The sequence below is a fragment of the Aricia agestis genome, chromosome 21 (genome assembly GCF_905147365.1).
Source record: "Aricia agestis chromosome 21, ilAriAges1.1, whole genome shotgun sequence".
NCBI classification, from domain to species: domain Eukaryota; kingdom Metazoa; phylum Arthropoda; class Insecta; order Lepidoptera; family Lycaenidae; genus Aricia; species Aricia agestis.
In genome coordinates this window covers 4,747,128-4,771,964 of record NC_056426.1, presented here as the reverse complement: position 1 = coordinate 4,771,964, position 24,837 = coordinate 4,747,128, and the positions used below count along the sequence as shown (strand labels likewise).

Genomic DNA, 24,837 nt, shown 5'->3' with positions numbered 1-24,837 from the left:
ACTGACATTAAATCCTGGAGATGTTCATCAGAAACCGAACTTTATTTTTAACGAAGTTCATCTCCGAACATGCTTGGTCCGCACACGGCCGGCGGTCCGGATGCGGACCGCGGTCCGCCGTTTGGTGATCCCTGCTATATAAATTTAGAAATGCATCTACACGTCGCGCTGCAGTCTGAATCAACCCTAAGCCATAGAGGAGGACTTGATATACTAACAAACATAATATTATCACAATCGTATAAATATATCACTAATATAGTTTTAAAAGCCTTTATGAAGTGCCGTATTGAAATCCCGGACTGGAATCATGCCAGATTCCAAAACAATCAATTCCGAACCCTGTCCCTTTGTATTAAGATTCTAATTTGCGTCACCCAAACAACGAATCGTGACAACAGACCGACAGGTCTGGAGGTAAACAATTCTCAATTCTAATTTATTGTTTTAAGGTTGAATTTTGAAGGAGTGTCGTCTCAATGCGTCAAAGGGAAGCGATTGCTTTCAGAATTGAACAGATGTCGAAGTTTCTCAGCTGATTAATGCTTTATGCGGGGTTTCCTTAATAAGGCACCGTCATTGTTGCGGGTTGCCCTTAGACTAGCGCCGCCACTGATAGCGTGTCAATTCGATTGTATACAGTGTGTAACAAAAATAAGTGATAATACTTTAGGGTGTGTATGTGTTCCTTGTAGACAGTTCACTGTGAAAGTAGCAGATCTGAAAGACGAAATTTTTTTTTCACTTTTGTATGGGCAAGCGCCCGAACGTCACGAGTTTCCCCATACAAAAGTGAAAAAAAATTTTGGTCTTTCAGCGCTGCTACTTTCACAGTGTACTCTCTATAAGGAACACGTATACACCCTAAAGTATTATCACTTATTTTTGTTACACTCTGTATATCGATTATCGATACCTAGCTTTCGTAAGAGGATACACCAAGGGCTAGAGAAATTGAAAATAGGTATTTGAAAATGTATTGCTGTCTCACCAATCTCAAGTCTCTCACCGCAGAGCGCGATAGAGACAACACGATAAAAGTTCTAATAAAAGAACAGAAAATCATCGATTCGTTGTCCGCTGATTTCTTCTCCAAAACTTATCCGATTTAAGTACTTTTTTCATTAAAGATTAAAGAAAGGCTTGAGCTGTGTTTCTATGTTTTTTTTTTGTATAATCTAGCCAAATCTGTTTTCTGGGTGTTTGAACATAGAGGAAAATCTGGCCATTTTTTTGGGTTTTTGAAAGTTCATATCTTTTTTATTAACTAAATTATAAAAAAAAAAAGAAAACATAGGGTTTTGAACGTTCATGTATCTTTTTTATTATCTAAATTATGAAAAAAAAGAAAACATTGTATTAGTGGCCTAGTAGTGGCATTGTAATAGTATTAGTAGATATTCAGGAAAAAAATTATAACTCTACTAGCATTATCCAGGGAGGAAACAGGGGACAACGTTTGTATGGAAAAACGGCGGTGTGGACTCCTCTTAAACTATTGGATAGCTTTTATCGCGGGCTTTGGGAGCGGCAACCAAGTCAAGAAATTCCGTAACGAAAAAACCTAACAACCTTAGAGTTATTTCAGACGGCAACGCGACGCGTAGATGCATTTCTAAATTTATATGGATTTGACAGATTCGCAAGACGTCTCACGCAATTGAAATCTGTCAAATCCATACAAATTTATGCCGCGCCGCGCCTCGCCTCGCCTCGTCGCGTTGCGGTCTGAATTGACCCTAAGACTGCATTTTTCCAACGCTTCGCATGGAAACCACGTGGCCACACTCCAAGTTGGCTTAATTCGAAAAGTTCGTAAAGAAAACGGCTGGTCGATTATTGAACGGCTCAGGACGTTGGACGCGTTCCCGAAATCCCAAATTCCGGTCACACAACAAATACCGAAAATCTCACATTGTGATTTCGTAGAACTAAGAACCTCATTTTTCGAAGTAGTCTAGTGCAAGTTTAAGCTTATTTATACCTACATTAATACGGAATGGAATGGAAGTGATAAATCGTCCTTTGAGTTTTTGAAGTGAAAACTTCTTTAGCGGCGTTGAGCACTTTTGTGGGATGGGTAAAAACTGTGAAACTCGCGTCAGATTCTCGTGCTGATCGAAAAACCGTAAGACGGATGGAGAGTAGTGTTGTAACATCGAAATCGATTAATCGAACAATCAATTTTTTTTTCGATTGTCGATATTATTTTATCGATTGTAAGGGTTTCGATTAATTAAAAAAATCGATTTTTTAAAAATCGATTTTCATAAAAAATGGGTTAAAAATTTAATCGATTGTAATTAAAAAATCGTTCTTTTTTTAATCGATTTTCATAAAAAATGGGTTAAAAAAATAATGCACAACGTGTTCGCGCCAAACTTTAGCGCGACGAATGTGGCAGTTGGCAACACTGCGCATGAGTCTGCGCTGTCAGCTGTCATACGTTTGACATACAGTTCGACACAGTCCATTACCGGCGCGCGATCGTTACATACGAAAAATATCGGCTAGCCGTTCCTGTGAATCGCGATCTCAGCTCAGTGAAATAGAAGGTGACAGTGTCGTGTGACCACATCAGCTCACCCCATCTCAGCTCATCTGCCCAGCTACCTCAGCCACCAGGTAACCCCAGTTTCCTTTCTGCCCATCGTTGTAGTGTAGGGGTCCTCGCCCCTACACAACGTTAATAATCAAGTTTTCACTTCTGCCGGCACTCCCGGAGTGCAACCCGTCTTTTTTTTCCATAACTTACGTGTCAAGATAAGATAGTTGTAATTATTTATGATGAATTCATTTGACAAAAAAAAAACGCAATGATTATACTGTACTCAGCGAAACATGGCGGTAGCGGTCATTGACTCCCTGTCAAAACACTTGTCATTTTCTATACAAGGTGTAACAAAACTAAGTAATAATACATAAAGAATAATACTTTAGAGGTGTGTATGTGCTCCTTTCAGAGAGTTCACCTTACATGAAAATCGCTGATAATTGTGAAAAAATGTGATAGCGTCCTTAAGCTACGAATTTTGTTACGGCGTAGCTATCAAGCTACGGGTATATACGTCGCAGGCGTATTGTATAATCCGCTGTTTTACATTATGGCTAGTTGTTTTAAAAAACATGGCCGTTTTGTAATGCGGCGGTTTAATGATTAGCCGGATTGTCATTGCGATACGTTCTTCAATAAGGCGGCCCACGTTTAGCCGCATCGTACTTTCCTCGTACATTTTCTTTACTGTTTTACATCGAGCGTCATGGAAATTCTTTAATTGCACATCAAAATTGTTCTGAAATTTAGTGTTTTCTTTGTTTAATTCCCTCAAAACTTCGCAATTTAACAACACACTTTCGGTACTCAACGCCATTGTTATTGTTATGTTACAGGCAGCGCCAAGAGTATTAAGAATCGGAACTAAAAACTGTCAAAGAGGCGACTTATCTTCTTTTTTTTTTTTATGAGATAAGGGGGCAAACGAGCAAACGGGTCACCTGATGGAAAGCAACTTCCGTCGCCCATGGACACCCGCAGCATCAGAAGAGCTACAGGTGCGTTGCCGGCCTTTTAAGAAGGAATAGGGTAATAGGGGAGGGTAGGGAAGGGAATAGGGTAGGGGATTGGGCCTCCGGTAAACTCACTCACTCGGCGAAACACAGCGCAAGCGCTGTTTCACGCCGGTTTTCTGTGAGAACGTGGTATTTCTCCGGTCGAGCCGGCCCATTCGTGCCGAAGCATGGCTCTCCCACGTATAAATTATCTTACGCTTTAATACATTATGGCTAGCCGTTTTGAATAACGTATGGCGCCGAATACATTCCGGCGATATTTCATTCAGCCGCATTCAATTCGGCTAATCGATAAATCGCCGCATTACAAAACGGCCCTGTTTTTTAAAGCTAGCCGTAATGTAAAACGGCGGTATATATAATCCGCCTGCGACGTATACAAAGTGCTATGGCATAGTAAAAGGAGGGGAAGTAAGTTATCTTCATACAAAGGCACCGCGCGCGGCTTGTATGTGTGCGCCATAGTATCAATGCGTCGCCACGTACGGCACACAACAAAATCTCGGCGGTACCCACGAAGCTAAACTGGCCGAGATTTTGTTGTGTGCCGTACGTGGCGACGCATTGATACTATGGCGCACACATACAAGCCGCGCGCGGTGCCTTTGTATGAAGATAACTTAGGTACTTCCCCTCCTTTTACTATGGCTACGGCGTAGCATTCAACGCTACGTCGTAGCACATGCGCTACGACATCCGGGCCGTAATGGCCGTTTCAAACTGTCGTAAAAATATGCGTCTGTAATAAAAATGCTAACATTATAAATCCGAAAGTTTGTCTGTCTGTCGGTCTGCTTATCTATCTGTCTGTCTCTTACCTATTCACGCTTAAGCTAAACTGATTATGATGAATATTTTAACGATACTTTGAGTCCCGGGAAAGGAGATACTAGGATACTTTTAATGATGAAAAAAAAGAAAGTACGGTTCCCGCGCGAGAAACGAATTTTGGCGCAACGAAGTTGCAGGCGTCACCTAGTGCTCAATATTTACAAGGGAACGTATTTTGTATGGATTTGACAGATTTGCAATACGTCTCACCGCTCACGAAATCTGTCAATTCAGTACAAATTTAGTAATACGTATACGCATCGCGTTGCCACCTGCGGGGCTAAAATGGTCGCTTTGAAGAATCATGATATGAATCATAATATGATTGTAACACGCCTACAGCACAACACTAGTTGTACCACATCACTAGTCGCGCTGTCTTCTTCAGACCTCGCTCTTTCTCTTTCTCGCGCAGCGCGGCATGCGGCCGCGCCGCCATTTTTGTGATCTCTTTACGACTTCATGTTCTCGCTACCGTTGTTGAACCTACTAATTATTAAGTGTAAAACGCTGTGAGAATATATTTTGTACTAAAAACCGAATAAAATTAGTTGCGAAAACATCCGGCGTTGTTATTTACATGATTCATTTTTCTTAAATCGCAAAATGCAACTCTGCTTGCAATTAATTTCTGTATTTTTGTACTGATTTGACATTTGTCAGTTTGTCAGTTTCGACAATTCATTTGCTGAATTGATTGAGAGGAATTGCTAAATGTGACCATTTTAGCCCCGCTGAATCAACCCTAAGTCGTCATTTCTGCTGCTTAGTTTTTTTTATCCCACTAATCTATCTACATCTATATATATCTATATATATAAAACTCAAAGGGGACTGATGACTGACTGATTGACATAGTGATCTATCAACGCACACCCTTGCAGCTCTTCTGATGCTGCGAGTGTCCATGGGCGACGGAAGTTGCTTTCCATCAGATGACCCGTTTGCTCGTTTGCCCCTTTATTACATTTAAAAAAACATGGTGATCAACGCACAGCCCAAACCACTGGACCGATCGGGCTGAAATTTGGCATGCAGGTAGATTCCACGTTAATTAATTTTTGCTTTTGACAGTAAACATTTGAGATCTGACATCTCCATTTGACAAATGTAATTTTTTTAAGCGGATGCTTGTTCTGAGCAACCGTCTAAATATTATAATGATTCATAAATCATCTGGGTAATATTTAGTCCACTCAAAGAATAGTCCAAAAGAAGGTGTAGACTTTAAAATATTAATTAATCATCTGACTAATATAATAAATAATAATACCTACCTAATAATAGTCAATTGAAATGTTACAGATCTTTACATTTATTCTTTAGAGGATGAAATTATATTATTGGGATATGTTGGGGGGGTCAATAGAAGCTTAACTTCAAGTTTGTGGGGTCGCCACCCTTTTCCTCCGGCCGTCATCTTGAAAAAAGGGGTAACAACACTATTTTCGCGATATTTCGGAGACTATTACGTCTTACAAAAAAATCTAAGATCATAATTTGTTGCACATTATTTTGCCTACAAAATAATATGTTTAAGTATGTAACTATTCACCCTAAATTAAAAATTTTAAATGTTATAAGCTGTACTTAATCAAAAAAGCAAATTTTTTTTAAAAGTTTTCTTATTACTTTTTAACTTTGTTTAACAATTACATTTTACAAAAAAATTACCTCAGACCAACCTTGTAAATGGTCTTTTGAGAAAAAGATCCCCCGATCTCATGAAGTGAAGCAGATACAAAGGAAACTGTGGAAGCATGTGTGGCTGCAGAAAAGCAGGCCTAAAATGCCCTATAAAGGAGTGAGCACACTGAGACGGGCCGTGCCGGGGCTCAGCGTGCCGGGGCCCATCGCAAAAATCCACCTCCATACAATTTGTATGGAAGCGGATGCGCGTATCGCACACTGTGTCGGGGCGCAGCGGATTTCCGCTTCCATACAAATTGTATGGAGGCGGATTTTTGCGATGAGCCCCGGCACGGCCCGTCTCAGTGTGCTCACTCATTAATAGTATGCCTACTATTCTGTAGAGCATTTCAGTGGTGAAACAGGCCATTAGTGTCAGTAAATAGATTGTATATCAGTAGTTTAGTGCATAGGTTAACATTTATCTTCTGGTCTACTTCATTTGCACTGTTAAAACAGCCAGCAAAATTTAGTTCTAAAATAATTCTTTACAGTCTATTTTAACATTTTCATAGAGTAGTTTCTTTGGGGCGGTAGACAAAGGCGCATAATTAAGAGGTTGTAGAGAGCACAATGGCATAATACTAGGGAATGCAAATCTCGCGAGATTGGGGTTCAAGCGAGATATCGCGAGTTTATGAATACAATACCGCGAGATCTCGCCAATTTCGAGATCTCGCGAGATTAGCAGTTTGGTGGGTTTTTTTTGCAAATAATTACAATATTTAAATAAATTACGAAAAAAAGTAATAAATATTATAAGTATTAAAAGATTAACATTCATTTTCACGATTTTTTTCAATAGAATTTTATGCATCAAACATTGTTTGATGTATCTGTCTATAATTTTTAAGTAGTAAATTTTACATACGTATCTACTAACTATCAAATAACAAATGAAAGAAACAGCCAATCTTCTCTTCTAATGCGCTTTTATAATTTTTTACGTGGCGGTAATATCGTGGACGTCCGCGGTAAAACGATAACATAGGATAACGTGACGTCCAGAATTATAAAAGCGCACTAAAAAACACAAATCTTTTAGTATTAAAATAGTTCTTTTATAACTAACAAAATAACGAGAAGTCAAAATTCAGGACCTAGTTGAGACTCACAGTGCACAGTTGCTTAGGCCAGCTCCTCTATATTTTGACTCCGTGATCGCAACTCTGTCCGTGTCAGTCCGCGCTTCAGATCAGACGTTTTTATGCTCAAGTGCAATCTCGTTAAACTCGCGAAATCTCGCCTTTTTTTCGACCGAGATCAATCTCGCTAAAAAACGAGATTGCATTCCCTACATAATACTCCAAAGCTGGAGTTACCTTACTTAATTAAATTCTGACCGCTCTTGTTTCTTCCAAAATCTTGTTTATTCCAAATTCGTTGGACAACGAATTTGGCGCAACGGATACGGAACGGGCGTCATCTAAGTAGTATTTAAGAGGAGTCCACACCGCCCTTTGTTCCATACAAACGTTGTCCCCTGTTTCCTCCCTGGATAATGCTAGTAGAGTTATAATTTTTTTCCTGAATATCTACGGCCACTAATACAATGTCCCTATGTTTTCTTTTTTTTCATAATTTAATTATTAAATAAGATATGAACGTTCAAAAACCCAAAAAAATGGCCAGATTTTCCGCTGTGTTCAAACATCCAGAAAACAGATTTGGCTAGATTATACAAAAAAAATAAAACATAGGAACACAGCTCAAGTATTTCTTTAATCTTTAATAAAAAAATTACATAAATCGGTTAAGTTTTGGAGAAGGAATCAGGGGACAACTAATTATTGATTTTCTGGATTTTCTGCAGTTGTCTCTATCGCGTTCTGCGGTATAGGCTTGAGGTAAGGGAGACAGCTATAGATATTACACGTACTTTTTTTTAATTTCTCTAGCTTTAAGTTTAAGTACTTTCTAGTCTTGTTAACCTTAAATCAGTAGTTAAAAAAATGTTCGTTACTTTTGGTAACACAACTATCTAAATAAGTATACAAAACTCAAAAGTGACTGACTGACATGGTGATCTATCACGCCGCCCAAACCACTGTACGGATCGGGCGGAAATTGGTATGCAGGTAGATGTTATGACGTAGGCATCCGCTAAGATAGGATTTTGATCAATTCTACCCCCAAGGAGATAAAATAGGGGATGACAGTTTGTAAGAAACTTTGTCAATTTAAACCGATCGGGCTGAGACTTTGATACATAATTAATAATAATTAGACATCGAATTATTATTAATATCATACAAATGCATATAATGGCTCTTTTTAGGCGCTAGTGCATATTTTGGCAATTTTTCGTTGATAGTGCATATTTCGGTAGTTGTATGCCCTCGCAGTCTTCAAACTAGCTATCATGACACACACCGAGGCCACAAAACAGAGGTATAGATTAAAAAACACTCCAAATATGTGGCTCCATCCCCATTAAAAGAATGCAATACACCCGATAGGTACAATACCTTTCTAGAAACAATTATTATTTAAATTTTTCTTTGTATTTGGCAACATTAGTAAAAATTTGGAATAAAGTAGTTACCGATTTCTTAAACTTCCATGGTACATTAAGATTGCAATCGGAAAATGTTGGTAGAAAATTGGTGCTGTATAAAAAATTAAAAATCCTGGATTTGATGAAATTATAAAGTTGCCGCTTTAAGAGGATTCCACACCGCCCTTTTTTCCATACAAACGTTGTCCCCTGTTTCTTCCCTGCATAATGCTAGTAGAGTTATAATTTTTTTCCTGAATATCTACGGCCACTAATACAATGTCCCTATGTTTTCTTTTTTTTTTTTCATAATTTAATTATTAAATAAGATATGAACGTTCAAAAACCCAAAAAAATGGCCAGATTTTCCGCTGTGTTCAAACGTCCAGAAAACAGATTTGGCTAGATTATACAAAAAAAGCAAAACATAGGAACACAGCTCAAGCCTTTTTTTAATCTTTAATGAAAAAAAGTACTTAAATCGGTTAAGTTTTGGAGAAGGAATCAGGGGACAACGAATCGTTGATTTTCTGGATTTTCTGCAGTTGTCTCTATCGCGTTCTGCGGTATAGGCTTGAGGTAAGGGAGACAGCTATAGATATTACACGTACTTTTTTTTCATTTCTCTAGCCCCTGTTGTATCCTCTTAACTCTCCACAAAAATTATAAATTTTAATAATAAGTGACTTTTGATTCTGCATATTTTGTGCATATTTCGGCCATTTATCGTGCATACTTGCATGCATATTTCGGCACTTTGATCGTACATAATATAATCCGATGTCTAATAATAATACTTCTTAACGCGAGCCGAGCGAAGTCGCGGGCAAAAACGAGCATAAACCGCTACCCCAAGCCAAATTTCATCAAGCAAACCGCTAAAGAGATAATGCAACTAAATAGTAAATACAAAACATGTTAATAGTTTCTGAAAGTTGACTGCGGTATCCAGAGCCGGTTTTAGTTAATTTGTAACAGTTAAATAAAGTTAGTGTTTGTACCATGTTAGTCCGCAGTTTACTTAAAGTCTAAAAGCGGGGCCACGTTGCTGCGGTGCGGTGCGTCGGGACTCGTGGCATAACGCAGTGTATGTCACATAGCTACGTTGCAACTTGCAGCGACAACCATAAAACGTAACCAAAATTGGTTGTCATCTGTATGAAAAATATGTATACACTTACACAAGCATGATTAAACATGATTTATAAGAGATTAAATTGTCAACGGGCGGCACGTGCCGACTGGACGTCAAAAAAAGAGTGCTGCTGTCATGTATCACACGTCTATTTTTACCACGCAGTGTTACTGATAGTGACATCTCTCTTGCTCAGGCCTTTGTTTCTCTATTCCGCTGGGTATATTAACTTTATGGCGACAACACAATTCAAACTAACACGATATAATATTATCATGTGGAAATCTCGAGGTAGGTAACGACTAAAGGTCAATTCAGACCGCAACCCGACGCGTAAATGCATTTCTAATTTACGGATTTGACAGATTTGCAAGACGTCTCACGCAATAGAAATCTGCCAATCATTTAAAAACGCCTCGCTGCAATATGATCTGAACCTAACGCTAAGGGCCAATTCAGACTGCAACGCGACGTGTAGTCGCATTTCTAAATTTGTACTGAATTGATAGACTTGCATGACTTGAGTGACTTCCATAGAGTTAATATACCTAGCGGAATATATTAACAGTAATAATATACACTTTTCATGCACTTTTTCACTTTTATTAATAAACAATTATGTTTTACACGACCGGTTTCGATAAAATCATCATCAGGTGTAGTGCAGGTAATTTTAAATTTTTAAATAATTGGTAAACAAAAATAAGGTTAAAATTTCTACTATTTAGTACAATTTTCTACCAAAAACAATGTTTTTCTACCAAAAAAAACAAATAAAATTATAAATGTAAAACCTTTCATATAAACCTTTGATATTGATAAATTAATGACTAAAATAGGAATTGTACTTAAATAGCAACATAAATATAAAATTGGTCAGAAAATCATTAAATTAAAAAACAATAATTACATTAAATATAGATTAACAATTTAATTTAAATGTCCTGTAACTAAAATAAATAAATAATAATATTAAACAATTCATAAAATGTCAATCTTTATATAAATAATGTCGTAAGATAATAAATTCATATAAATCATGTCAAAATAATGCCAATGTCAATATATAAAATCTCTTATATCTAAATTAAAATGTCAAACTTAAACTAAAATTATGTCCAAAATATTAAATGTTATGTATCCTGTAATAATATAGAATTTGAGAGGCATGTCTGATCGTTAAGAAGATTCCCATATTTCTTGTGTCTATTTATTTCCAGCGCTTCTATTAACTTTATGGTGACTTCCCACGCATCTCATTGAAGTCTGTCAATTCAATACAAATTTAGAAATGCATCTACGCGTCGCGTTGCGGTCTGAATTGGCCCTAAGAGCGGGGCCACTGTGCACTGCAGCGATGCACCGCGACGCGACGAATCAGTGTAGCTTCTCCCTTAGAGTTAAAACCATGTTAAATACAAAATTAGCTTAAAGTTTTAAGATGCGTTAGCTACTGCAGATGCAGACTTTTGCAGACAAGCTTAATAAGGAAGTATAAAAGAAAGTTTAATGTTTAGGTACGACGATAATGACATTATTTCAAATAATAAGCTTACTTGAAGCTTACTTAATAATATACTCGTAGGCTGGATGCCTATACAGCCTTAATTAAAAAAAATATATATTAGTACACATCTTATTTGTATTACAGCCTTGTAATACAAATAAGATGTGTACTAATATATTTTTTTTTAATTCAAATTTTTGACGAGGCTATAAAATTTATACAGGACTAGATGTCCCGCGCGGCTTCGCCCGCGTAAATTAGGAATTTTACGGAAACCGTACATTTTTCCATGAAAAATAGCGTATGTCCCTATAACTCCCTTCACGTGGTCTACTCTATATCTGTGCCAAATATTGCCATAAAAATTGCTCCAGTAGTTCGTGAGATAAACCCTTTCTAATATTTCTCCCGTTTTTCCCACATTTTCCTGAGTTTCTTCGGTCGTATTAAACTTAGCGTGATAATATATTATAGGCTATAACATTACTCGATAAATGAGCTATCTAACACATAATTTTTTTTTTAAATCGGACCCGTAGTTCCTGAGATTAGCGCGTTCAAGCAAACATACTCTTCAGATTTATAATAATAAGTAAGTATAGATTTTTTTTTAAGTATCGCTTGACAAACTCGAGTATCGATCTAAAAGACTATGAAAAGTAGAAATAATAGAAATAGATGCCGCTATAACAACAAATACTAAAAACAAAATAAAATATATAAGGGGGCTCCCATACAACAAACGTGATTTTTTGGCCTTTTTTGCTCTATATCAATAATGGCAACAGGTAGGTACTTGACTTTTTCTCAAAGTCCTTAGTTATATGTCTACTTTAATATTTAATAATAATATTAAAATAAAGTAAAAAATTAAGAGGGGCTCCCATACAAAAAACACAAAATTTTGCCTAATTTTGCTTTATAATGGTACGGATATAGGTTAAGTTGGTTTTGATAATTTTTTTTGTTGTTTTAGTACTAATATCATGTTACATACCAAATTTCAGCTTTCTAAGACTTCAGGAAGTACCTACCCTAACACTTTTGATGATCGGTGAGTCAGTGACCAAATTGTGGGTATTTGGACTCCTATAAAATCTAAAGTATAATAGCTACGATATTCAAACTTTGCGCATTTAATAAATATACCCATGTCACTATATCTCAAAAATTTCAACTATTTGGCATTATTCAAATCAAAGTTACGAGGGTTCAAAAATACGACGAAACGTTTCGAGAAAAGGTAGGTAGTGCCCATGCGCGCTTCGCTTGGCTCATCTTGGCGGGGGCACTCTCGTGCCCCCAGATTAAATAATTTTTCCTATCTAATAGTGCCTTTTTCCGAATTCGGCTAAACCTCAACTATTTCTGTACTCAATCTTCTTAATTTTGAAGTCGGTACCAGATAGCTGAATCTTTTGTTCTCTGACAGAATATTTGAAACTTTTGGAACTGGCACCGACTTCAAAATTATGAAGATTGAGTACAGAAATATTTGAGGTTTAGCCGAATTCAGAAAAAGGCACTATTAGATAGGAAAAATTATTTAATACTTTTTAGTTCATATTATAAGGATGTTATTATTGTTTTTACCTTGGAAGTCGGTTTTAATTTTTTGTTAAAAATAATAATTTCACTCTTTTTAGTTACCTACTATAACCATCGCGTAAGTATATTTAATATTCTACGTATCTTAATTCTTATTACAATTTGTTAAGAGTCAGACGTCGTGCTCACAGATATCAGGTAGATAATTTTAAACAATACATTTAAAAAAATCGAAGTGGACAGTAAACACGTGCTAGCCGCTAGGCAATTATTGTATACCTATAAACTTACATAGGAATTCGATCTGTATATGTATCAAAATCGTGTCAATATAAACCGTATAAACGAAGTATTTTTTATACTAATTGCGATTGTGTTTCTTATTCCTATTACGATGTAGATTAGCTATGTATGTCCACACTGTGCACTTTCATCTTCAATTTTCGTCATCTTCTTTCATTCAACTTTCGTATTGGCGCATTCAATAATTGAATGCGTCAAAGAACGCAACGCCAACATTGTAATTTTTTTTGTTCGGTTGGCCTGAAGGAAACGGGGCACTATGGGAAAAAGAAAAATTTTGACGAAAAAATACAACCCCCATTGACCACCCCTTTTATTATACCAATCTATAGGGGGCGCCAAGGGAAGCAAAAAAGCTCAGATAAACTTTTCTCAAAAATCAACCCCTGTCGAATGACAGGCTGAAATGTGACCCTCGTTAGTATAGCGAAAATACTTCAACCCCTTAATATTATCTTAATCTTAGTAAATGTTTACAAACCTACCCCAATTTATTTGACAAACTACTAAAAAAGAAATTCGACGATTTTTAAGTACTTTCGCCATACTAACGAGGTTCGTATATCGGCCTGTATCTGGCCGGGGGTTAATTTTTGAGAAAAGTTTATTTGAGCTTTCTTACTCCCCTTGGCGTCCCCTATCGATTGGTGTATTCAAAAGGGGTGGTTAAAATTTTGACGAAAAAATTTTCTGTCTTTTTTCCATAGTGCCCCGTTTCCTTCAGTCCAACCCAAATGTGTGCCTTACGCTTTGGAGTAAAGGTTGAATTTGTTACTTATGTTCAATTTTGTGGTACTTGAAATATTATGTATTTAGAAACAACATTAAGTATATTTTTTTGTATTAAAATCGCTTTGAAATGTACCAAATAAATAAGGACATAACGTGATGACTGATGATATTTTATGGTGTTGTGTGTATATTGTATCCATATACAACCATGTGAGTTGTGACATTGGTGACCCTGACATGGTAGTGATGATGATGATGATGATGATGATGATGATGATGATGATGAATGTAATTTGCATAGTAGCATATGCTTTCAGTTCTTAAAACAACGCCTAAACCCCCAAACTTGTATCTATAAGGAATCCGGAGTTCTCTTAGTATCTTCGGAACCATAGTATACCTCGGTGCAAAATCTTGCGTTTTAGTAGCATATGCTTAGGATGCTTCTCATAAAACCAAAATCACCATATGATTCCATATAAAATTTGAGGAGTTCCCTCGATTACTCATGGATCCCATCATCAGATCACCACTTTTGTGAAAATGGGACCAAATTGGAGTGAAACCTAATATAACAAAACAAAAATTTTGAAAATCGGTTCACAAACGGCGGAGTAGTGGTCCAACATACAAAAATAAAAAAAAAAAATATCCACAGCCGAATATATTATAACCTCCTCGTTTTTTGGAAGTCGGTTAAAAATTTAATATGAAAATACACTTTGCAGCCGTAGAAATATAGAGGGTAGTTTTTGTCACTGATAGCCATGCTTCTAGATAGATGTGATCTGTCGGATGGGTGTGTCCGTCATTTTTTTTTTTTAATGAAATAAGGGGGCAAACGAGCAAACGGGTCACCTGATGGAAAGCAACTTCCGTCGCCCATGGACACTCACAGCATCAGAAGAGCTGCAAGTGCGTTGCCGGCCTTTTAAGAGGGAATAGTTTAATATAGTAAGGAAGGGAAGGGAATAGGGGAGGGAAGAGAGGGGAATAGGGTAGGGGATTGGGCCTCCGGTAAACTCACTCACTCGACGAAACACAGCGCAAGTGCTGTTTCACGCCGGTTTTCTGTGAGAACGTGGTATTTCTCCGGTCGAGCCGGCCCATTCGTGCCGAAGCATGGCTCTCCCACGTATAAATCGTCATCTGCCTATGAATCAATTTCTTTGATGGTACATGCAATCTGCACTACCTCAACCTCTGTAATATCTTCATGACCTCAACTGCGGCACAAACCATTACTGTTCGCGCTTTAAATCGAACGAATTAATCCCACTCGCCCATATTGGCACTGACCGCCAATTTGCAAAGTAATCCGATTTTATTGTGGCATAATATCGGAAGAACCCTCACAGTTTATGATTCGATATCCATAAATATGTTTTTATGTGGAGTGGGGCGCAGGAATTCGTTGTATGAAATGATGTGACACCTCGCACATTCGTGCGCATAATACGCGCCGCATTTCGTGTACTATGCGGTGCGTTCGACGCGTACGGCGCGTACGGTGCTGACAATGTGCGACTAGCCTTAAGGTGACGCCGCGTTAAAGTAAAAAAAAACCGGCCAAGTGCGAGTCGGACTCGCGCACCGAGGGTTCCGACAGCTTAAAGGTATTATAGACCTGAGTATTTGGTATGAATTTCAATTACCTCTACGCGTTTATGAGGAAATGGGTAGTAAGTTTAAAATTATTAAAAAAAAATATATTATGTGATGTAACTAAAAATTTATGGTTTTCGTAATTTTTCCTTTATCTATGCTATAAGACGTTGCTTCGTACCAAATTTCAAGATTCTGAGTTCACGGGAAGCACCCTGTAGGTTTTGATTCCCTTGCAAGTGTCGAAAATTTGCGGCATAAACGGCTGTATCTTTTGATTGCGTTGGCTTAGAAGTTTGATTTTTTCACAGCTTCAAGGGACAGTAGACCTGAGCAATTGATATAAATTTCAGCTTCATACCTCCACGCGTTCCTGAGAAAAAGGGTCTTGACAGACGGACAGACGGACAACAAAGTGATCCTATAAGGGTTCCGTTTTTTCCTTTTGAGGTACGGAACCCTAAAAACAGTGTTGGATATGTTTTAAGGTGGCCATACACGGGACAATTATCGTAACGATTTATCTCCTCGATGTTAAAATCGAACAACAAATTGTACGTGTGTAGCAATATCGCAAACGATTTTACGTTCAAAAGATCCATTGGACGATTTTCTTGACGATCGATCGAAACGACAAATTTTCCCGTGTATGGGCACCTTTAGATTTCTTGTGGCCGGCCTCTCATAGAAAACAAGCAATGGAACAGCAAAACAATGGAAAGGACGTAAGCGACGAAATGGTGTTTGTCGCGTAATTTAAAAACCATAAATACATTTCATATAAGCTATGGGAAAATTAAAGTGTATGCTTGAACCAATTTATTTACAACTTTTGGAAGCTTAAATCACTCTCCTCTGTTGGCAAAATAGGAATCCCTTTTTACAGAGGTCTTTTTGATTGATTATTCTGTGTTATTTAAAAAGTTGACCAATCGTGTTACGCTATGGGTAATTCAAAGACAAAGACATGATGAATACTGACAATAAACTTTAATTTCTTAGCTTAAGTCATTGTTGAAAAAAAAATGATATCGCTGCAGCCAAATTATCCAGGCGTCACCTTAACAGTAAGTATTAACCAATGTCTTTTGTCTAACTGTACAATAGAGAGAAAAGTACATTTTATCATGTCAGAGTTTAGCACAAAAATAAGACGGTGCATTTACGAAAACAACAGTTATTCCATCTTTTAAACAGCTTAATGTCTGAGTTCTAGTTTCTTATTTAGTTTGTGTTTTATTATTCTAAACGACTGCAGATGTTGTTAAGAATATAGCTTTGGTTTTATTACAGAGAAGGCAAAATGAAAGGTAATATGATTACGGCAGTTTATGTATGTAGTGGATAGTTGAGAATTTCCTAATTTTAACAAATTACACTAAATACACTTTTCCAACGCAAGAATCGAACCTACGACCAAGTCAGGACTTCTAAACTATTGGATTAATTAGGCGTATTATTCTTAGACCAACACGCGACATATATATATATATATATATATATATATATATATATATATATATATATATATATATATATATATATATATATATATATACATATATATATTATTAGTTGATAAGTTAATTATTATTTTTTTGTCTTGTGATTGCTAATATTACTAAATCAGCTCTTTGTAATTTGTGTAAAGTTGTTTTTTGTATTTTTTTCTAGCTATAAAGTGATATTCATTTAGTTTTGTTATTTTAAATTGTTATAATTTTAAATAAAGGCCGTTAATCGGCTTGCATTATATTTTTTTTTAATCAAACCCGCTTCTGGTTCCTAAAATCAGAAGTGGGATCTGAACCTAGCTTCATCCTGACTTCATTTTTGTAATCCGTTTGTAATTAAAGAGCTGGTTTAGTGCAGTCGCATATTGTAACAATGCCGCGCGCTAGGAACAGTGGGACGCCGCCGAGACGGTCGCGGTCTCGGTCTCGGTCTATAACAGTGCCTAATGATAATGTACGTTCGTGTCGCCCGAAATATCAACGTTCTCGCAAACGGTATCGCTGCCCGAGGCAAACAACATCGCGATCGCGTTCTCGTTCGGGTCCTCTTGTGCGTATCAGTCGCGGTCGGTCTCGATCCCCGCGTGAATCAGAACGAAGCAGAGATAACGGTTTGCACGAAACTTTGAGTAGTATTTTAACCCGTTTAAGTAACTTAGAAGACAAAAACTTTTCTTCTACTACCCCCGTTTCGAATGTGTGTAACGATAATTCCAAGACGTCTGTTTCTGTTTCTGAAATGGATTCGACAAAGAATTTTGTTGATGCCCTCAATAAGATCGTAACGACTAAACCGCAAAGCTATTACGTGTCTAATTTTGACCCGGCCCTACATGACATCGAAGTCTGGTTCGAGGAGGTAGACCGTGCGATGTTGCTTAATCATTGGGACGATAAAGAATGTCTGTCTCGCGTGTCGGGTTTTCTAAAAGGCGACGCAAAAGCATGGTTAAACGAATGGTCAACGAACGACAGGTCTTGGTCAAATTTCAAAAATGACTTTAAGTCCTTGTGTCCCAAACGGTTAGATTATGCGTCTATACTATTTGATACCATGCAAACTACGTCCGATAAGTACCTTACCTACGCGGAATATGCACGACGGACTCTTTTGCGTCTACGAATAGTAAAAGGTCTCAGTGAGGAGCTCATAGTACAGATTATTATAAGGGGTATTACTGACCCCCAGGTGCGTGTCGCAGCAGCAAACGCAAACCTTGCAACTACGGATATAGTTTCCTTTTTGTCAATTCACAGTAAGCCGCCGCCGAATAAGTTGTTAAAACACAAAAATTTCAATAGTTCAAATCGAAACAATAAACGGCCTGCGTTTGAACCGATTAGTCATATGTGTTTTAAATGTAACAAGCGCGGCCATAAAGCTTTTGATTGCCCTGAAAATAACAAATTACCTAACGATAAAAATAAACCCTGTGCCTTCTGCAAAAAGCTAGGACACTCGGAGGAAAATTGTTTTGCCAAAGCCCGGACTGATTCTCGAAAAGTTAATTTGTGTAAGCCTAGTACACTTGACCGAAATAGTGATATTACGTCCGCAGTAGTGCAAGGTATAGCTATAGACGTCCTTATCGATAGCGGCGCCTTAGACGTGTCTTTAATTTCAGCGAACTACCTCAAGTATTTTTCTTGTTGTCTTAAGCCTACTTACTTATGCATTAAGGGAATTAGTGAGAGTGAAATAATTGTTACGTCTTATGTTACGCTAACTATAGAATTTTGTGACATAAGCGTTGAGGTAGATCTTTTAGTTGTTCCAGCATCTTGTATGAATGCGCCCATTATAATTGGCACCGATGTGCTAAACAGGGAGGGAATTATTTTCGTACGTACCCGAGACCGTCAGTATCTTACACATTCATTAAAAACAATTTCGTCAGTAACGACGACTAGGCATAGTGATATTAATACGCCTTTAACCGGGAGCCATTTACGTGACTTAAAGATTGTTATTGACGAGTTCAAGGATTTTTTTATTACCGGCACCGCGACTACTACTGTTAAAACTGGTACTATGCGTATTCGACTTACTGATGAAACTCCTATCGTTTATCATCCTTATAAACTGTCGTATCATGAAAAATTAAAAGTGCGAGAGATAATAAATGACTTACTGGAAAAGCGAATAATTAGGGAGTCAGAATCGACGTACTCGAGCCCAATTATCCTAGTTAAGAAGAAAGATGGAAGTGATCGTATGTGCGTCGATTTTCGAGCTTTGAACCGGGTAACTGTTAAAGAAAGGTACCCTCTGCCTTTAATAGACGACTGCATCGATCGGCTTGGAAGTTGTAAATTTTTCAGTAGTTTAGACATGGCATCAGGCTTCCATCAGATCCCCTTGGATGAGTCGTCTATTCACATGACAGGATTCGTCACGCCAGAAGGTCATTATGAGTACCTTAAGATGCCTTATGGCCTGACGAATTCCCCTATTGTTTACCAACGAATTATTAATGGTACTTTACGCAAACACATCGATGCGGGCAATGTTATCGTTTACGTGGATGATGTTTTAGTTTTAAGTGATTCTGTGGAAGCCGGTATACGATTGTTGCGTGAAGTATTGTTAACATTAACGAGAGCGGGATTTTCTATAAATCTTCGCAAGTGTTCGTTTCTAACTGAGGAAATCGAATACTTGGGACGAGTTGTAGGTCGGGGTCAGGTAAAGCCGAGCCCTCGTAAGATAAATGCTTTAGTTAATGCTCCGATCCCTGAAACTGTCAAGCAAGTTCGACAGTTCCTCGGTCTAGCGGGGTACTTCAGACGGTACATCCGGAACTATGCATCGAAGACCGCATGTATCGCTCATTTAACTAAAAAGGATTTCAAGTTCCATTGGGGTGAGGCTCAAGAGAATGCCCGTTGCGAGATAGTTAAAGCCCTCACAAGTGAACCGATTCTTGCGATCTTCGATCCAAAGTTATCGACGGAACTCCACACTGACGCCAGTAGTGTAGGGTACGGCGCGGTTTTAATGCAAGTAGACTGCGAGAATAAAAAGAAAGTTGTTGCATACTTCAGTAAACTTACACAGGGAGCAGAAAGCAGATACCACTCTTACGAGCTGGAGACGCTAGCTGTAGTCCGAGCGTTGCAACACTTTCGACAATATTTAATTGGTTTAAATTTTAAGATCTTTACGGACTGCAACGCATTAAAGTCCACAGAACGTAAGAGGGATCTGCTCCCCCGCGTTGCTCGCTGGTGGGTGTACTTACAAGACTTTACATTTGAACTTGTTTATCGCAAAGGCATTATGATGGCACATGCTGATTACTTAAGCCGAAACCCTCCTGTTAAGAGTGTTAATCAAATAGAAAGGCCACGTAATTGGGCCCAAATTGCACAAGCTGCTGACAAAGAAACGCAGCAGCTTTTGCAAAAATTAAATGATGGTGAGCTAGATGCTCAGCGCTATGTTAACCAAAATGATATTTTGTTCTACAGGTACACTGCTGTGGGTGAGGAAACTAGATTGCTATGTTTTATCCCAAAAGGACACCGTTTGAGCCTTTTGAGAATATTTCACGATGAGCACGGTCATATTAATTCTGAGAAAACTACTGACTTAATTTTAAAGCACTTCTGGTTTCCTCACTTACGACAGTTTGTTAGAAAGTATATAGCTCACTGTTTAGTTTGTATATCTAAGAAGAGGGTGCCAAGAGCTCCTTTACAAATTATTCAGTCATGGAATAAACCCGATTTGCCATTCCATACTATTCATGTTAATACGCTGGGCCCTTTGCCTGAATCGAATGGTTTTAAATTTGTTCTAGTTATAGTAGATGCTTTCTCGAAATTTTGTTTCTTATGTGCTATTTATAAACAAGACGTTAATGAACTCAAACGCGGTTTCCTTAGTGTGGTCTCTCTTTTCGGTGCTCCGCAATTACTCGTGTGTGATGAATTTGTCAAACTGGCCAAAGAATTGTCAATAGACGTGCACTACATAACCCCGGAAATGCACCATGCTAACGGCCAGGTCGAGCGTTACATTCGCACAGTGCTGAACATGATACGCATCGAAACTAACCACAAGAAAGCCGAGTGGTCGAGTTCTCTCTGGAAGCTGCAACTGGTCCTGAATATGACCAAACACAAAACCACACAAACATCTGCTCTGAATCTGTTGACAGGTATCAATGCTGCTACTCCTCTAATACGTTCGCTCGTGCGCGATGTAGCCGTCCAAGGACAGGCGCCAAATCGCGAGGCATGGCGCGAACTATGTCGCAACAGAGCTACCGAACTGTTGCGGAGGAACCAGAGGCGCCAGGACGAGTACGCCAATCAACAACGGCGGACCCCTTCTACTTACCAGATCGATGACTTGGTGTTTGTCATCAAAGTTGCGCAGTCCACCGGCAAATTGGACTCCGGCATGCGCGGCCCGTATCGCGTAATACGCGTTCTACCGAACGGAAGATACGAGCTGAAGCTGTTGGCGGGAGCTTACGGGAAGTCGACTCAAGCTGCGGCGCAACATATGATACTGTGGAAAGGGGAATGGTGCCCTGAAACATGTGCAGCATTTTTCGATGGTTTGTATGATGATGACCGGTTGGTGAGGCACGGGTGATAGCGGCCCCTGTCTTACGATTTAACACTGACATGCGTGTTCGAGGCGTACTGTCTGTTGTTCGTTTGTGTTGCTACCATGAATATTTATGATGTTCTTATCTGGGTTATATGTGGAGCGTGTGATAGAATGATATTTTATGAAATAAATTGAATGTTTTGTTTTACATAGCTGGTTTACGAGTATGATGAATGTTTGAGGGCCTTGTCAGAATGAAGTATGAAAAGTTTTAGGAGATGTGTCTGGACCTATGAACGGCCTTATAAACTGGATGTGTATAATGTTTCAGATGATGGATCATGTGATGATGCAGCAGATGATAACACGAGCAACGAGAGGCAGAGTGCAGAACCAAGAGAGACTCGTCCCCTTCATGTACGAGACGACGCAGTTGCTGGACCTTCGAGAGAAACTTGAACTGGCACCGGGACGTTGCACCGTCAAGATAGGCCGTATTAGTTGATAAGTTAATTATTATTTTTTTTGTAAGGCAACATCCCACCACGATGGGTATATAAACCGGTCGGTTGTGAGTTGCGGGCCATTTCGCTCTTGGACTTGGGACCGTAAGGTGCTACCCTGCTTGGTGAGATCTTTCCTAATTATTTTCTTTGTGCTTTCAAATAATTGTTAGAAGTGTAATTTTTGTCTTGTGATTGCTAATATTACTAAATCAGCTCTTTGTAATTTGTGTAAAGTTGTTTTTTGTATTTTTTTCTAGCTATAAAGTGATATTCATTTAGTTTTGTTATTTTAAATTGTTATAATTTTAAATAAAGGCCGTTAATCGGCTTGCATTGTATTTTTTTTTAATCAAACCCGCTTCTGGTTCCTAAAAATATATATATATATATATATATATATATATATATATATATATATATATATATATATATATATATATATATATATTTTTTATGTAATAAGGGGGCAAACGAGCAAACTGGTCACCTGATGGAAAGCAACTTCCGTCGCCCATGGACACTCGCAGCATCAGAAGAGTTGCAAGTGCGTTGCCGGCCTTTTAAGAGGGAATAGGGTAATAGGGGAGGGTAGGGAAGGGAAGGGAAGGGAATAGTTGAGGGTAGGGAAGGGAATAGGGTAGGGGTTAGGGGATTGGGCCTCCGGTAAACTCACTCACTCGGCGAAACACAGCGCAAGCGCTGTTTCACGCCGGTTCTCTGTGAGAACGTGGTATTTATAACTACATACATAACTACAGACATTATGAAACTCCTACATATTACGGTCACCTCAGGCTGCATTGTGACGCGTTTATGCCGTGGTATTATTTTTAAATTATACAGAGTGTAACAAAACTAAATGAAAATACTTTATATTGTGTGTCTCCTGTATAGAGTTCGCTGCGAAATGCGCTCAAAGATAACCTTTTTTTAAGGTTGTGTGGAAAAATTCATGACGCTAAGGGGTTATAATATGCCCATACAAATCACAAAAAAAACGCTCTTACAACGCTACTATTTTCACAATGAACTCTATTTATTGCTTAAAGCGACAAGGCCGCCCCTGCCCACATTTTACTGTAAACATGTTAAGTTAGTCGAACTAGTTATAGTACCAAATTGTTATCTATAAGTGACACACAGCCTAAAGTTACATCACTTAGTTTTGTTACACTCTGTATATGGAATTTACATATCTCAATGTAACTTGCATGACCGCTGACGTGATTGTAGTCTGTCAATACAGTTCAAATTTAGAAATGCATCTCACGGTATCCACGCGTCACGTTACGGTCTGAGCTGACCCTAGAATGCATGTCACGGCAGCTACGCTTTTTTTTTTTTTTTTTTTTAATGAAATAAGAGGGCAAACGAGCAAACGGGTCACCTGATGTAAAGCAACTTCCATCGCCCATGGACACTTGCAGCATCAGAAGAGCGTTGCCGACCTTTTAAGAGGGAATAGGGTAATAGGGGAGGGTATGGAAGGGAAGGGAAGGGAATAGTTGAGGGTAGGGAAGGGAATAGGGTAGGGGTTAGGGGGTTGGGCCTCCGGTAAACTCACTCACTCGGCGAAACACAGCGCAAGCGCTGTTTCACGCCGGTTTTCTGTGAGAACGTGGTATTTATCCGGTCGAGCCGGCCCATTCGTGCCGAAGCATGGTTCTCCCAGGTATTCTTTTCGCTTCACGTTGCAGTTTGAGCTGACCCTAAGAGCTAACTTTAAGGGGGCGACTAACGCTAAAGTGTCGATATTATAATTCATGTTTACACTTGAAAATAAGCCCCTAATTGTTTCATTTTCTAAAATTAGATACTACATTATATTTCCGAGAATTCGATCTGAGCAAAAACACCATGTCTTAAAATTTTCTCGATAGAAAAAAATCACAAAGATGCATCTGATTTTCACGAATTTTTCATTTATTGCCATAACCGTGCATTAAACTAATTTAATATTTTAACACATTGTATAAAATTCTATCATTGAGAGATCGACCTAGCGGATTTTTAAAATGTTGTATATTTATCGAGGTATTGAGAAAAAACTAATATGGCGATGAATCCGCGTCGTTCTTTTTCACCTGGCATATGAAAGACGGGCGTGAGTGTGAAGATAGAACGACGATGTTTGATTTTTGGGGTTAGTCTCTTAAACCACTGAACAACGGAGGCGTATAATCCTTCTATGACCAACAAGCGACATAAGTACAGCCATTACGAAACTACATCTTAGCCGGTTACAAAGTGCAACTGTTCTGAGCGGCCATTCGTCTTAATGTGTCCTCGGACGGACGTTTAATCTTGATCAAAATGTAATTTTTCAAAGCCAGAGCTCAATTTGGATCCAATACTTATTTAGTTCGCTGACGATCTTACCTTCAAAGGGAAAAAATCTCCGGTACTGGAAGATGTGATCCCCTTATCGCGAAGAATATTAGTTATGAAATTGAGATTAACTCTCCTCGAAGGTCAAGTCGACCGTCAGAACTAGATAACTTCTAAATAACTCCCACACCGATTTTGGTGACGGTGGCCGGTTTCATTGAAACCAGGCCAGCTACGCAGGAGTAATTTTATAGTGCCCAAGTGTGTGCGCAGTACACAAGAGCACTCTCTATATTCCTTTTACTCTCATAACCCAGTGGGATGGAAGATCGACACGACTGGCGAGAGATCAGGAGCAGGACCTTCTTTTTACATGCCCAACCGACGCATGGATCATCTTACTTGTCAGACAATCAGGTGATCAGTCTGAATTGTCCTAACCAAACTTAGAAATAACATGTTTCCAACGCGGGAATCGAACCCACGACCTCCGAGTCAAGAGCCGCGC

General features: G+C 38.5%; 2 protein-coding genes across 2 annotated transcripts in view; one reads left to right on the top strand and one right to left on the bottom strand.

The window, feature by feature from the left end:
* The window catches only part of LOC121737738 (ly-6/neurotoxin-like protein 1), a 100,073-nt gene that overhangs the window by 51,855 nt on the left and 23,381 nt on the right, over positions 1-24,837 (bottom strand). The window lies entirely within an intron of this gene.
* Positions 20,877-22,208, top strand: LOC121737735. The gene is made up of 2 exons (XM_042129422.1): positions 20,877-21,499; positions 21,827-22,208. Exons 1-2 carry the CDS (start codon positions 20,920-20,922, stop codon positions 21,952-21,954), a joined length of 708 nt encoding a protein of 235 aa, XP_041985356.1. The 5' UTR covers positions 20,877-20,919; the 3' UTR covers positions 21,955-22,208.